This window comes from Colias philodice, chromosome 14 (genome assembly GCF_061535455.1).
Source record: "Colias philodice isolate Cphi_HAF_F1 chromosome 14, ilColPhil1 Martin Lab GWU primary, whole genome shotgun sequence".
In the NCBI taxonomy this organism is placed as follows: Eukaryota; Metazoa; Arthropoda; class Insecta; order Lepidoptera; family Pieridae; genus Colias; species Colias philodice.
Window position 1 is genome coordinate 1,382,513 of NC_143099.1, and position 15,258 is coordinate 1,397,770.

General features: G+C 31.7%; 2 protein-coding genes across 2 annotated transcripts; both read left to right on the forward strand.

Annotated features, from left to right (window-relative positions):
• Positions 1–417: 417 nt before the first annotated feature.
• Positions 418–7,331, forward strand: Slu7 (Pre-mRNA-splicing factor Slu7). The gene is made up of 12 exons (XM_089703465.1): positions 418–717; positions 1,141–1,295; positions 2,005–2,097; positions 2,466–2,655; positions 2,904–2,986; positions 3,462–3,607; positions 4,280–4,463; positions 4,967–5,112; positions 5,836–5,941; positions 6,158–6,239; positions 6,460–6,629; positions 7,130–7,331. Exons 1-12 carry the CDS (start codon positions 549–551, stop codon positions 7,301–7,303), a joined length of 1,698 nt encoding a protein of 565 aa, XP_089559591.1. The 5' UTR covers positions 418–548; the 3' UTR covers positions 7,304–7,331.
• A 2,044-nt stretch (positions 7,332–9,375) lies between these two features.
• Snx3 (sorting nexin 3) lies at positions 9,376–14,697 on the forward strand. The gene is made up of 4 exons (XM_089703328.1): positions 9,376–9,661; positions 9,823–9,918; positions 10,172–10,274; positions 12,729–14,697. Exons 1-4 carry the CDS (start codon positions 9,491–9,493, stop codon positions 12,854–12,856), a joined length of 498 nt encoding a protein of 165 aa, XP_089559454.1. The 5' UTR covers positions 9,376–9,490; the 3' UTR covers positions 12,857–14,697.
• The last annotated feature ends 561 nt before the right edge of the window (positions 14,698–15,258 follow it).

Genomic DNA, 15,258 nt, shown 5'->3' on the forward strand with positions numbered 1-15,258 from the left:
GATTGTATTATTACGTATATGTACAGAGATTTTTCTGTGTGATCGATGTATGTGTACAAAAACATGCTAGTGTGTCAATTTTGTAATAGTTTGAGTTTGTAAAGACACAAATTATTTTTGTGAATGTGTGATTGTGTTTCATAGTGTGAGTTACACTCCCCGCACCAAAATCGGCAGAAAGTTTAGTTAGAACATTTGCCAGCGTGCTCCATCCATTACTTAATGATCTAAGATGAAAACTAATGAATTTTCGAATTATTATGCCCATATTTTTTTTTATAAATATTAAATCTGGCAAGTTTCTCGAACAAAGTATATCGACTCTGTCCATCTAGGTATCTACAATGTCTATGGTTACTGTCAATTTGACATAATATGTCGGCTGCCATATTGTTGTGATGTGATCAGTGATTGATTTGATTGACGTCTACGGCCTGTTATTGTGATTGAATCGGAGTATATTTACATTTCTTTTAAAATCAATTATTATTAAGTCTTATTTATGATATGAACTGTATATAATAAGAATCAATTAACAAAAACCAACAATGACAACCACTGCAAAAGTAGCAGTGTCTCAGATACTGCGCAATAAAGATGAATTAGGTGAAGAAGATGATGAACCTAAAAAGAAATCCAGGGAGGATTGGCGTAAGGCCAAAGAATTGGAGGAAGCTCGAAAAGCGGGTACAGCACCTGCTGCTGTCGATGAAACAGGTAATTTATAGGTTAAATTACTTGTGTAAACAACATCATAGTCAATACAAAAGCCTACCGTTGCATTGTAAATACATATATTTTCCTACGATATGTATTAACAATGCATTAACATTTAAAGCTCAGTTTCTCTGTTTCATCAAAACTTAAGTATATTTAACACTGTTTTATTTAATTGTACACAATAAGAACTATGTTCTGTCATCTGAAACACAAGTTCATAATTCAATGACTCATCGATCAATGCAGCCTGCAATTAACTAATAAGCTACTTTTATACAAATTAGGTTATTATATTGATCAAATCAAGAAATCAATAATTAAAATAATAAAGCCTAAAATTTGTAAAACCAAAACCTGAACAACATTTTTTATGTGAACTCCTTTCATTTCAACAAAATTTTATCTCGCTTAATATTCCAGGAAAGGACATAAATCCGCATATACCACAATACATATCATCTGCCCCATGGTACTATGGGACGTCTGGGCCGACTCTCAAACATCAGCGTCCACAGGAAGACAGGGAAGGACAGTTTACCAAACTCGACACATTCTATAATAAGGGTGTTGATACTGTGAGTGTTTTAAAATGTTAATTACAGTGTGATCTTAATACTATTATAAAGGCGAAAGTTTGTAAGGATGTATGGATGTTTGTTACTCTTTCACGTAAAAACTACTGAACCAATTACAATGAAATTTAGCACACATATAGAGGGTAACTTGGATTAACACATAGGATAGGTTTAATCCCGGAAATCCCACGGGAACAGGAACTATGCGGGTTTTCCTTTGAAAACGCGGGTGAAGCCGCGGGCGGAAATCTAGTAAGTGATAAAATAAAGTATCAAGGAGTCAATATTTCCATTTCTTATGTAAGAGAATATGATTACATTTTTATAACTTTGTTGTATTGTAAACTAGCTTACCGCCCGCGGCTTCGCCCGCTTTGTCTAAAACCTAATACATAAATTATATACTAAAAGCTTCCTCTTGAATCACTCTATCTATAAAAAAAACCGCATCAAAATCAGTTGCGTAGTTTTAAAGATTTAAGCATACAAAGGGACAGAGAAAGCGACTTTGTTTTATACTATGTAGTGATGATGTGAATAAAATGTATGTATGTATGTTTATATATGCTGTTATTATATTAAATGTTAATATTATTATGACTGGAACATTTAATTTCCGGGGTCAGCACAGAGTATTTAAAGAAATGGAAACCATTAGAATTATATTTATTTGCAAAACTATAATTAAATAAGTATATTTTTTTTACAGACCTCAGTTTCTACCAAATATAGGAAGGGTGCATGTGAGAACTGTGGAGCAATGACACATAAGAAAAAAGATTGTCTTGAAAGGCCCAGAAAGGTAAGACATTAACTTTAACTTATTTCTATAAGTATGTTAATAAGTTATTGATTCTTAATATAAAGAGCTATAACGTAAATACTTAATTTGAAGAATCTTTTTTGGAAAAGATGAACTTTGTGTTTTAAATATCTCTTTTTTGAAGTGAAACTTCTTTATGGGGGTTGGAAAAAAATTTTGTGTAACATTTTTCCATTACGCGCCATCTTGTTTTTATCCCGTCCCGTCCCGTGCGTAAAGTTGCATATAGTAAATTATTTTTTGAAAAATAAGGTCATAAAGAAGTTTCACTTCTTACGTGTGTACACTAGTACACGCACACATTTTTTATTGAATATGTATGATAAAACCATTATTTTATTCTGTAGATTGGAGCAAAATTCACAAACGCAGGTATCGCGCCAGATGAATTCAACCAGCCCAACCTAAACTTAAGTTATGACGGCAAAAGGGACAGATGGAATGGCTACGATCCATCCGAGCATAAAGCTATTATAGAGGAATATCAAAAGGTTGAGGAGGCGAAACGAGAAATGAGAGCCAAGAAGTTGGAGGAAGGTAGAATATCCTAATCTTAATATATATAAATCTCGTGTCACAATGTTTGTCCTCAATGGAATCCTAAACCACTTAACCGATTATAATAAAATTCGCACCCCATGTGCAGTTCGATCCAACTTGAGAGATAGGATAGTTTAAACATGTAGGTACCACGGGCGAAGCCGGGGCGGACCGCTAGTTAGTTTAATAAATTACCAATATAATTTTGAGTTTGATCAAATTGTTATAAAACCTATAAATTTCAGATCCAACAGCAATGGAAGATGACGACAATGAAGGTGAAGACGAAGACAAATATGTGGATGAAGTTGACATGCCTGGTACTAAGGTTTGTATTTATAATACTTTTCAATGAATATTGTGATTTGTGCCCCCCTTACTTGATTAAGCTTTCTTTAAATCAAAAATAAAAATAAAAAAATTCTATATAAAAAATAAAAACCGAACTCATCATACATTCATTAACCATATTATATCTTTATAAACTATCAGAAAATATTCTATAAATAACATTCAAGTGTGTAACATTTGTTTAGAATCTATCAAAAAAAAATTGTAATTAAATTTGTTTTTTTCACAATATTCCATTATTTATAACACTGGGCTCTTTTTTCAATCCTTGGTTAAAACTTATTCGTCGAATAATGTATAAAACTACCATTTTAAAAACGTATCCTAATTGCCCATATTTGACAGTTTACGTGACATTTTAATATTATCGTGTAATACTTTATTGGACGGATAAGTTTTATCCAAGCATTGAAAAATTGGCCCTTAAAAAAACAATAAATTGTTATTCACAGGTGGATTCAAAACAACGTATTACAGTGCGAAATCTTCGTATTCGTGAAGACACAGCGAAGTACTTGCGCAATTTGGACCTCAATTCCGCATACTACGATCCTAAGACGCGTTCCATGAGAGATAATCCACACCCTGAGGCTGCAGAGTAAGTATTAAGCGCGTCACACACGGTGAAGATAATATAATATTTTATCTAGTACCTTAAGGTATCCGGTAACAGCGTTCTGACCATCATTTTTCTTTTTGTCATTGCGTACTAAGGCCCCTGTAGAACCGCCATCCTGATACAAATGACCCGAAACACTGACACAAAATTCAGGTTGGAAAGATGTATATAAATTAATAACATTTTTCATGATGTCTCTGTAATTTGTCAATGAATTTAAACATTTTCTTACAAAATACGACTTTATTAGAAAACTAAAGGTCTTAAGATGCTTATATTAGCTTCACCTGTATGTTTGTACCTGTGTGATTCCTAAACTCGAGTGTAACTGGGTCAAAATTTGTACACTTATCAAGGATCAGTGACGATGCAATAATTTCTATATTTATTTTTGATTAATATGTAGTTACATAATGTGAAATAGGTACCTATCTTTAAAACTACGCAACGGATTTTGATGCGGTTTTTTGTATACATAGAGTGATTCAAGCGGAAGGTTTTAGTATATAATTTATTAGGTTTTAGACAAAGCGGGCGAAGCCGCGGGCGGAAAGCTTGTATAATATAAAAAACTATAGCACTATTGCATTTATTTCCTCTTTATTTCACAAAAAATCTATAAAACTATATAAACAATGTAAAACTTTCCAGAAGCGACTACGCAGGCGAGAACTTCGTCCGTCTCACCGGAGACACAGCCTCACACGCACAAGCACAAGTCTTCGCTTGGGAGGCACAAGCCAAAGGACTGGATGTACATCTGTTAGCCGAACCCACGAAATTGCAGCTTCTGCAGCAGGACTATCATGAGAAGAAACAGCAGTTTAAGACAAAGGTAATTGTATAGAGTGAGTGTGCCAGCAAGATACAGGTGTATCTGTATTCTGTACTGGTCCTGTCAAATAATTTCATCATTACATACCCTTTTCCGCTCACAGGTGAAGTTATCAGTGCTGGACGCACCCATTCAGCATTAGTTGCTTAATCTAAACTGTACCGGTATAAACATTTCACTATAATTTGTTATACAATATCATATTTATTATTGTATACAGATGATGCAGTTAGTGCTGGACCCAACTATCCAGCACTGACTGCTTACTCTGTAGTCTGTACCATTCCGATAAAACAATTATTCAACTAAAATTCGTATTTCATTGTAGCACATTTGTGTGCAGATGAAATTGTATAAATCCGGTTTAATAATTTCACTATAAACCGTTCAAAATATTATATAATTTCACATATAATAGTTACAATTTTTTTTTGTACAAGTATAACTTTACCGGTCTGGTCGATTAATTTAACCTCCTTACAAAATACCTTTTTATCTCGCAGGTGAAACAATCAGTACTAGACAAGTACGGTGGGGCGGAGCACCTGGCGGCGCCCGACAGAGCCCTACTGTTGGCGCAGAGCGAAGTCTTCACTACGTACAATAGGGACGGCACTTTGTTGGCCGCCGCTGAGAAGTCCTGGCTCAAGTAAATAATAAATAAATAAATATTTCAGGACAATTTTCACACACGGCACAATCTGATCCCATACTAAGCTTTCACTTGTGTTATGGAAACCAGGCTGATAAACATACATATATAATTTTTAAATAAATACTTATATAGATAATCAACACCCAGACACAGAGCAAACATCTATGTTCATCACACAAATATTTGCCCCGGGTGGGAATCGAACCCACGACCTGTGGCTTGAAAGGCAGGGCCTCTACCAACCAAGCCAACCGGTCAGTCGAAATACCAAAAATCGCTCACAATTAAGTGAGTAATATAGACCATATGTAGTTCAATAACTAAATTAAGATACTAAGGGCTTACTTTTCAATCATTGGTTAAAACTTATTCATCGAATAACATATTAAACTACCAATTCAAAAATGTATTCTAATTGTCCGTATATGACAGTTTACAGGTGACATTTTAAAATGTTCGTGTAATTCTTTATTGGACGAATAAATTTTAACCAAGGATTGAAAAATCGGCCCTAAATATAAAAAACCACGTGTGTCACTCGGGGACTGCCGCGGTAAAGCTATTGCATGCTATGCCTTCAAGCCACACCTCCGCGCCCGTCCCCGTGGGGAGCGTGAGGTTTTTTCGTTACGGAATTTCTCGATTCCGTCCCCGCGCTCAAGGCCCGCGATAGAAGCTATGCAATAGCTTAAGCTTCATATATCTTTCTTATTTCAGGAGTAAATATGAGGAAGATGTTCTCATAAACAACCACACGACTGTCTGGGGCTCGTACTGGAAGGACGGGCAGTGGGGATACAAGTGTTGCCATTCCTTTATAAAGGTAAGTGTTGCCATATTCGAAAATTATTTGAAACTTAGTGTTGCCTAAAATAGTACATATTGTATTGAAAGCATTTTTAGATGATGTTTTTTTTTGTCGTATTGCTCTCCTATTTCTGTAATTATATTATTAACGCGAAGAAAATTTTACTAGAATATAAAAGTATTTATATAAATATTGTATGGTGTGCCAATTATATTATTATCTTGTTCACAGATGTCATACTGCGTAGGCGAAGCCGGTAAATCTGTTGTAATGGATGTTCCAGAACCTTCCACTAGTACAGCAGAAAAGAAAGGTACTGTGATAATAAATTATATTACCTGTATTATTATGTCGTATAATCTATACTATATTTTTTCGCTAGTAACAATATTTTAAAATGAAGGTGTATGCGAGAATAAAAAAAAACGCTTTTCTCTGGCTGTATATGCTTCTACTTTCTACAGAATTAAATAAATTTTTGTGTTTATGTTCCTTTAAAAAATGTATTGCATAAATATTTTTCTTTACACTAGTAACAACAAAATCGGAGAAATCGTCAGAATCGTCAGAGAGTTCGTCGTCAGAATCCGAAATGGACACGCGGACGAAAACAGAGAAGACAAGCAAGAAGAAAAAGAATAAGAAAAATGCAAAGAAGAAGAAGAGTAAGAAAGAGAAGAAGGAAGAGGATAAGTTGAAAAAGGTATTTTTGCATGTAGTTATAACGCGAATCATGTAAAAAGAACGCTGGATGAAAGTGATGGGATGTGGTTTGGCATGTATCGAGTTTAGCACGAAAGTTATTTGCTGCTTATTTTATTTTTGAAGTAGGCTCTCGAGTCGTGGCTTCGCAACTACATATTTGTTATTCTTATACCACCTCATAACACCAAATAGACCAATAAATTGCCAATGCGCAGCTTAACCGTCAGCGTTCTTAGACCTATAGATGAGTTTAGGAGCATGAACTTATTATGTTGTACATAGTTTATTTCTTTAAAAGTAGTAGGTAATTACATTTTTTTAAATAATGATGTGTCTTTGCCTCCTTTTAAAGTGAGCTAAATTTTAATAATTTCACCGCGTCATATTTTTTTTACTTGTTACATGAAAATGACATTTTTATTTATTTAGGACAAGTAATATTTAACCTTATGCCGTTGCTGTCCGAACAATATTCTTTAATAGTTTTTTTTCGAACAGGCGTTAGAAAAAGAAGAAAGGCAACAAAAGCGCGCGGAACACCTCCTAGCTCAAGATGAAAGGAAACGGCCATACAATAGTATGGTAGAAGTCAAAGAACCGACTAGTGAAGAAATGGAGGCCTATATGATGAAGCGAAGACGGGAGGAAGACCCTATGAGTCAGTTCATGTGATTCAATGTGAATAAAGATTAATTAGACATGTGTTTGTTTTATTTTGAAGTAATGTTAAAAATATACGTGACGACATCAAAAATATTTTTTTATTTCAATCAGATCTAAAGAATAAGAAATGATTCAATTTCTCATACATTGTTAATGGTTTTTCTAAAATTACTCCTCTCCATTGGCCGATACTGAATTTTTGCATAACTACCGAATACAAATACCCAAATGATTTGAATACTTTCTTGACCCACATCATAAAATATTATGATACTAGATTTCCGCCCGCGTTTTCAAAGGAAAACCCGCAAAGTTCCCGTTCTCGTGGAATTTCCGGGATAGAACCTATCCTATGTGTTAATCCAAGTTACCCTCTATATGTGTGCTAAATTTCATTGTAATCGGTTCAGTTGTATTTGCGTGAAAGAGTAACAAACACACACAAACATCATGACAAACTTTCACATTTATAATCCCCGTTTTCCAATTACAGAGCATAATGCGACTCAGTGCCGCACAATGCCGAATTATGCTGATGCTTAATTGGAACGTGAAACGCACCAGCAGGTTGCGCTATGTTCAGTGTTGAAAAAAAAAATTATTCATAGAGTTAGCAATAACCTCATTAATGTGTAAATAAAGTGGTATAGGTAAACCAGAATCTGATGGCAATTAGGGAAATCAAAATTTTGAGTGTGCAACCCTAGGGAAAATGGACTGATCGATCTTGATACTGCTTATTTTTTAGTTTGTTCTCAATATCATTAGTCACATTACATAAGTGGACAATACTGTACTTAATAATGAGATATCCACTTAATATTATGTAGGTACATACTTACATGTATAATATACATATTACTTTTACACAGGTAATACATATTATTATTTACACATACCTATATTTGTATGTTCATTATCATTATGCCATGTGAAAATATCGATGTTATATCGATAGAAAACTAGACTGCTTATAATTTTTTATAAAATAAAATAAAAGTAAAATAATATGTAAAACTATGTTTATTTTCGTAAGTATTAACAGATACACACATTATAAAATTGACTTGGACAGCTTGGACTTGACGAATAGCCGTATTGGAAACTCCTGTAATAAGTTTTCATAAAATTATATTCCAATCAACAAACAATATTATAGTTACCTACATATAATATTTTTTAATTAAAAGTATCAAAGCGGGTAAGTCCAATTTACCAATAAAATCTTCTAAATTGAAAATTGTGATGTGTTTGACCCTTCTTCATCAAATATTTTTCTATACACATTATAAACAACACCTCTTGCTTGTGATCACAGCGGCTTTTTCGACATTTTCGAAGATTTTTTAGACAAAATCCTAAAAATTATTTATCAACTGCAAAAAAGACAAATAATTTGACAACCAATTTGATAGTTGTCAAATAAGTTGCCACATGAAAATCTTTTATTTCTTAAATATAAATATGCCATCAGATTCTGGTAGACCTATATACATAATAATTGGTTGAAAAATATTTACGATTATTTTAAGTAATTTGAATTTTGATTTTTTCATTAACATTTTTTTCAATGTTTGTACCTTCATCCATACTTATATTTATTTTTTTAACACAATTTGAATTAACTTTGATTATTTCGAAAAAACTACAATGAAACGAAAGCTTTAAAATTTTTTCCAACAATTAATAATTACTAACGATAAATCGATTGCACGCATCAATTCACGCGCATTACTTTTTCTAGTGCTCGATTGTGCGAAGCGTTGCTGTAGTTGGAACATTCAACGTTAAGCATTATGCCGCTTAATGCGCTCTAGTGCTGTAATTGGAAAACGGGGAATATTAGTAGGATTGTTGAGCCACATTGTCAATTTTCAAAGCAAAAAAATGTATACGATTTTTCAAAGCTTTCGATGCATAATAATTTTCAATGTATGGAACCTGCAACTTTGCAACAACTTTTTAAAAAAAAATACACGATCAAGCTCTTTGTCTAAATACCATAGATATTTTGTTACTATCTGGCACTCAGAGCAATAAACCATCTGGCAATTATAAAATGACGCACGCCATTTACGAATTCTGTTAGAAACGTCAAAATTTGTTTCATTCATGTCAAACTCATTTTCTTTTTGTCACTTTTTGTTGATTATTAGCAGGCTTTAAGTTTGTGATTGCTTAGATAAATAAAACGTAATGATGGCTGAGGATACGACGGCCGACGCAACAAGGCGATTAAATGTTAAAAAACAGACATTAGACGATGCGTACGCTGCACCGGCGAATTTCTTAGAAATTGACGTGGTGAACCCTACTACGATGGGAGTTGGGAAAAAACGGTACACAGATTACGAGGTTCGAATGAGGGTAAGTGGCTGGTGTTCTTCTAGAAGTTGATTTCGTGATAATTCAATTATATCAAGTTTGTAGTGCGTCGCTATTGAGTGCAACAATAAGTGGGCGTTCTGGCAATCAACTGTGCGTTCGTAGGGTCGATGTGCTGTAGTTTAATCAATTTCCTGTTCCAGACCAATCTTCCTGTGTTCAAAGTGAAAGAGTCGAGCGTGAGACGGCGGTACAGTGATTTCGAATGGCTAAGGAACGAACTAGAAAGGGATAGTAAGGTGGGTGTTTAATTCTTATCAGTGAGTCATTAGTCATTGACTCTTGGTATTTAATTTCCTTTGATATTTTTCGTGTTGTTTTAATTTCTCTGATGAAACAATAGGAATGACTATTTTTAGGTAAAAACATTGAGAAGATGATAAATAACCTGTTAAACTTAGGGAAAATGTCAAGTAATAAATTTTGTGTTATCCTTCAAATGATTTTCGTAGAATTTTAAAATTTAGTCATCATTTTTATGTATACTTACAGATTGTAGTTCCACCATTACCTGGTAAAGCATTAAAAAGACAACTCCCTTTTCGAAGTGATGATGGTATCTTTGAAGAGGAATTTATAGAAGATCGTAGAAAAGGTAAGGATTTTCATTTTCTAATTTTACATTTTCCATTAACATATCGAAAAAAATTATTTAATAAACATTCTATATATATATAAAAATTTTCTTGATAAGAAATATTTTAAGAAATTCCTTCTTTTTATTAGTACAATACATTGAAGAATATTGCAAGATGCACATAAATAATGAACCATAATATTACTTTAACAATTCATGAATAAATACACTATTATTATACCTATATGATGTATAGAAGAATCTATTAACTACATACTTTTGGATCATATAATTGCAATGTAAAATATATTAATTGTATTTATCTTGCAAGTGAATAGTGTTAGTAATCTCTAATAATAATTAGAGTTGAAATACTTCTAATAAGAATTAAATAGTAAATGTAATATAATTACTTAAAATAAATAATTTAATCAATATTCAGGTTTAGTTTAAGTGCATTGTATCAAACAGATGCATAGATTTTGTTGCACACAGCAAAAAAGAAAATAGAATTCAGATTTTGCAATAAAAATAAATATACAATTAGGACAAAGAACATGATTCATATACTTTTAGAATGTACATAATATAATTTTATGTGCATTACAGTATATTTTTTATGTGTATTTGATTAAATTATTATCATTTCAATGATCTACTATATTATTCTTTAACCTAAGTTCAGCTATATTTTTTCGCCATATAACCATTGAGGTATATGTATAGAGAGGACACCACAAAGAAAACCTGTTCAACAAGTGCGGCGGCGCGGGGCGACTTTGTAGATATTCTGCCTCTTATTACTTATAAATTAAAACCAATCAATGTAGGTAACAAATTAATATTGTTTATCTTATTAAAAATATGAATAAACTTATCAATTAAAACCAATCAATGTAACAAAAAAAATTGGTTTGAGACGATTGACTCTAACTCGTGTTACAAATTGTTTAGTAGCGATGTCCTCTCTAGTACGTAGTACATAGTAACTACTACTACTGCAAATAACCCAAGAATGTCATCCCAAGATGTAATCCCTAGCTTTGTAACATTTAAGGTTAATTATTGGAATAATCAAGCTATTATTATTTATAAGCATAATAATATATAATTTACCTTCAACCTTGAAATGTCAAATAAATGAAGAATTTAATGAGATTTTTTCCTATTTGAAGCTTACTGACAAAGAAATACAAATTTTATTTATTATAATAGTTCTACAATACCTATATGTACCTCAAATTATAAAATATTATTTTCTGTTTTTAGTTTTTACATTATGCATAATATTATTGTTATATGAAAATGTACACTTGCATGAAAATATATTTATTGCATCAATGAAAATTTAACAAATAACAAATATTAATCACTCAAGTACATACTAATAATATATGGGCAATTTTGCCTGAATAACATAAAAAATACTTTTAAGGGTAAAATTAAAATATAGTATATAATTAACTTTCTTAATCCCCAGTAAAGTCTTGCATAAACTTTATATAACACAATCGTAAGACAAGCGCAATACATTATAAGTAGTGTTAAAAATAATTAGTGAATCCTTAACAATGCACTAACTTAATCAGCTGCCGACGTTAGTGTTCACCTTGAGTTATCTTAGTTGCGTCTTGGAATATAAACAATAATATTTAGTATCAAACGCCAGTCGATGGCCTGTTTGTTATTCGTTTTTAGCGATTATCTCTGTGTAATTGCATTTATGAATTATTAATAAATAGGTGTACGCTATGATGGTTAGATATATTAGTTAGATTGCGATTAACCTGTAATACTTTGGATACCTATCCTTATTACCTCAACACTAAACTACTTTGAGGATACATGCTTTTAAAGAAATCATAGCTGTAAACTTATTTCAATCAAATTTCTTACAACGTAAGACGCTATGAGAATTGTAATCTTCTTCTTATATATAAAAATGAATCGCAAAATGTGTTGGTAAGCGCATAACTCAAGAACGGCTGAACCGATTTCGATAATTCTTTTTTTATTATATTCCTTGAAGTACGAGGATGGTTCTTATGTAGAGAAAACGTAAACATGTACCACGGGCGAAGCCGGGGCGGACCGCTAGTATAATATAACGACGATTCGAAAGCGTTTCTAAAGCATATTAGAATGACTAACAGATTGGAATTGCGTCTATGTATGATCCACTAATTACCCTATATTTAAATAATTTCTTTTTATACTAGTTAGTCAATAGGATTATAACTGTTTATTATATATTTCATGTCCTGAAATCAAACCCAATTGTACACAAATTCCATTATATTATCACGCAAAATACGCGCTTTTGTCGATTTGCGGAAACGTGTTGTCCGTATTATTATTATCGCCTATTTGCCCATATAGACTTAAATTTGTTTATTTTTTTAAAAGTGAATTGGGTATGTTAAAATCTTGTGTTTGTATTTATGATTTTATGCTTTTAATCTTTATTTTCAGGTCTAGAAGTGTTTATAAATAAAATAGCGGGTCACCCGTTGGCCCAGAACGAGAGATGCCTTCACATGTTCCTGCAAGATCCCAATATCGATAAGAACTACGTCCCCGGCAAGATCCGGAACACATAACCTTATAACATCTTCATACTGTAAAGCAATTCTCCCATACATTATATTTTTATTTATTTTTATAAATAATTCGTGATTTGAATTAAAGGTAAATATTAATATAGGTAAATATTGTGTGCTATCAGTTTGTTATTAAGCTTTTCTGTAAAACAGTATTTTTATATGGCTTGGCAGTTTAGAAAAAAAAAAATTTTGTTCCCACAAAATTGGGCAAATGTCGCCAACCTAAATATTTAGTTTGCAGAAGTAAAAATCCTATCCATAATATATCCATGATTTATTTAGTGTTGCTATTTAATTAATGATGCTTTTCTAAAGTTATAAATAACTATAGAATAACATTTAATAAATAAAGGAGAATTGCTTTACAAGTAGCCGTCCCGTACAGTGATAAAACTTGGACCTTCACTTATATCATATGATAACGAGATTTAGGCAATATTGAACACTTATTTCATTCCACAAATAGAAGTGAAATTTTGCATATAAATATTCTGTGAGGCTTGAATTCTTAATGAAATCATAACAACTCAAAGTTTATTATTTTTTGAGGATTTAAGTATTAGATTTGTTTTTTTAGTTGTTTGTGGATTTTTTTTTCTCTCAACTGAATACACTTACACATAAATTAGTAGAATTTATTGTATTGCTTATCAAATCTATTGTATTTAAAATGAATTATTATTAGATTGCTGGTCAATCTTCAAATAGTAGTTTGGTTTTTATTTTTCCAGATTATTTCCACAGATCCATAATTGTAACATGTTTTATATGCAAATATTTCACTTCTTAATAATTGTCTATGTCACCGATGTGTAAGGTCTGTCGGAAAAAAATGTATTTTAGAACAAAAATAATAAAATTATATTTAAGATACCTAGTTGTCGTTAAGCAATATTATTGGTATTGTTAATATTGTTTATTGATTGGAGCGTTTGGCGTTAAGTTATTAGAAATGTGGTTATAAATCGGCCCTGCGTTATTTTTTTTATGAAAAAAATTTCGCGCGCTTTACATTGTGAAGTTAGCGCGGTGAGATTTTATGTACAAATGTACGTGCACCCTTGATTTATTTTAATAAATTTATATTCAATTTAAATTAATTATGTACCTATTGCAATAAAACGAGGATCTGATTCGAATTATTAAATATTTTTGTTTTTATATAAAATTGTATTTAATTAATGTACAATCAAATTATGTTGTTTATGTATGCTAGTTGCAGTTTGAAGAAAAAATGTTATTCTGTATCTTTGATATTATTAGGCAGAAAATTTGTAAAAATGAGGCTCAGATATAGCAAAGATTAAATTATTTTTACGTGGGGCCTGAATATAATGTAGTTGTTTGTAATCGTTCGAACTAAATATTAAGTTTATAAATCTCATTGTTTTTATGAACCAGTCATCATGTTCTCATATATTTATTGTGATCGTCTATTTTTGGCATTTTATTTTGTTTTTTGTACATTTTACTCGATTTTTTTACCCTATCGGTATCATGAAAACATGGCATTACACTATAAACTTATTGTTTCAAAATTAAAAAAAATACAAAGCTAAAATATTATAAATATTCAGTGAAAAATGCGCTAAGAATAGACGGAGATTGTATAAGTTAGTTTTTAGTTAACGCCTCATTTCGCTTAAATGACATACAGTTAAACATTACAGATTATAAAAATATACAGTTATAGCCCTAAGGCCCGTTTAAATGAAGCCTGATTTATCTGTATTTATAGCAACACTTATATTTAAAGTATATTTACACCAGTCGACATTAATTTGGTTTTGTAAATCATGTTAGGTTAGGAAAATTAAATAAATTTGCTATGGTGTCGATTTGTGCTTTTATTTTAATCCCTGAATACCAGTGTTTTCTTTTATTATACAAGAAATAAATTACCAAATCTAATAAAGTGAAAAAATGATCATTTTATCGTTGTTACGATTTTACTACTTACATCACTACATAGCTTGCATAGTATAAAACAAAGTCGCTTTCTCTTTCCCTTTGAATGCTTAAAGATTTAAAACTACGCATCGGATTTTAATTTTTAATTGATGGAGTGATTGATGAGGAAGGTTTTAGTGTATGCACTTGGCCTTACATAAAAACGATAAAAAAACTTACACTCATAAAATTATTGTATTGTCACCGATCCTAGATAAGTGTAAAAAGTTTGAATTAAATCTGTCCGTTAAAAGTGGGCCAAAGGAGTCGGTTACATTCAATCAGGTGAAGCTAATAAAAGCGTGTTAAAAAACTACTTCCAGTATCAGAATGACCACTGAACCGATCCTGATAAAAAGGTGATATGGCTATCCTTTTATTTAAATCGAAAGATTACTCGACATGACGGTAAGACTCTACTCGACTAGGTTTTGTTCGTATGTAACGTT

Coding starts and splice junctions, on each gene's coding strand:
- Snx3 (XM_089703328.1), top strand. CDS start 9,491: ATGATGGCTGAGGATACGACGGCCGACGCAACAAGGCGATTAAATGTT. Junction 9,919..10,171: donor AACTAGAAAGGGATAGTAAG/GTGGGTGTTTAA, acceptor GTATACTTACAG/ATTGTAGTTCCACCATTACC. Junction 10,275..12,728: donor TATAGAAGATCGTAGAAAAG/GTAAGGATTTTC, acceptor CTTTATTTTCAG/GTCTAGAAGTGTTTATAAAT.
- Slu7 (XM_089703465.1), top strand. CDS start 549: ATGACAACCACTGCAAAAGTAGCAGTGTCTCAGATACTGCGCAATAAA. Junction 2,987..3,461: donor TTGACATGCCTGGTACTAAG/GTTTGTATTTAT, acceptor TGTTATTCACAG/GTGGATTCAAAACAACGTAT. Junction 5,942..6,157: donor GTTGCCATTCCTTTATAAAG/GTAAGTGTTGCC, acceptor TCTTGTTCACAG/ATGTCATACTGCGTAGGCGA.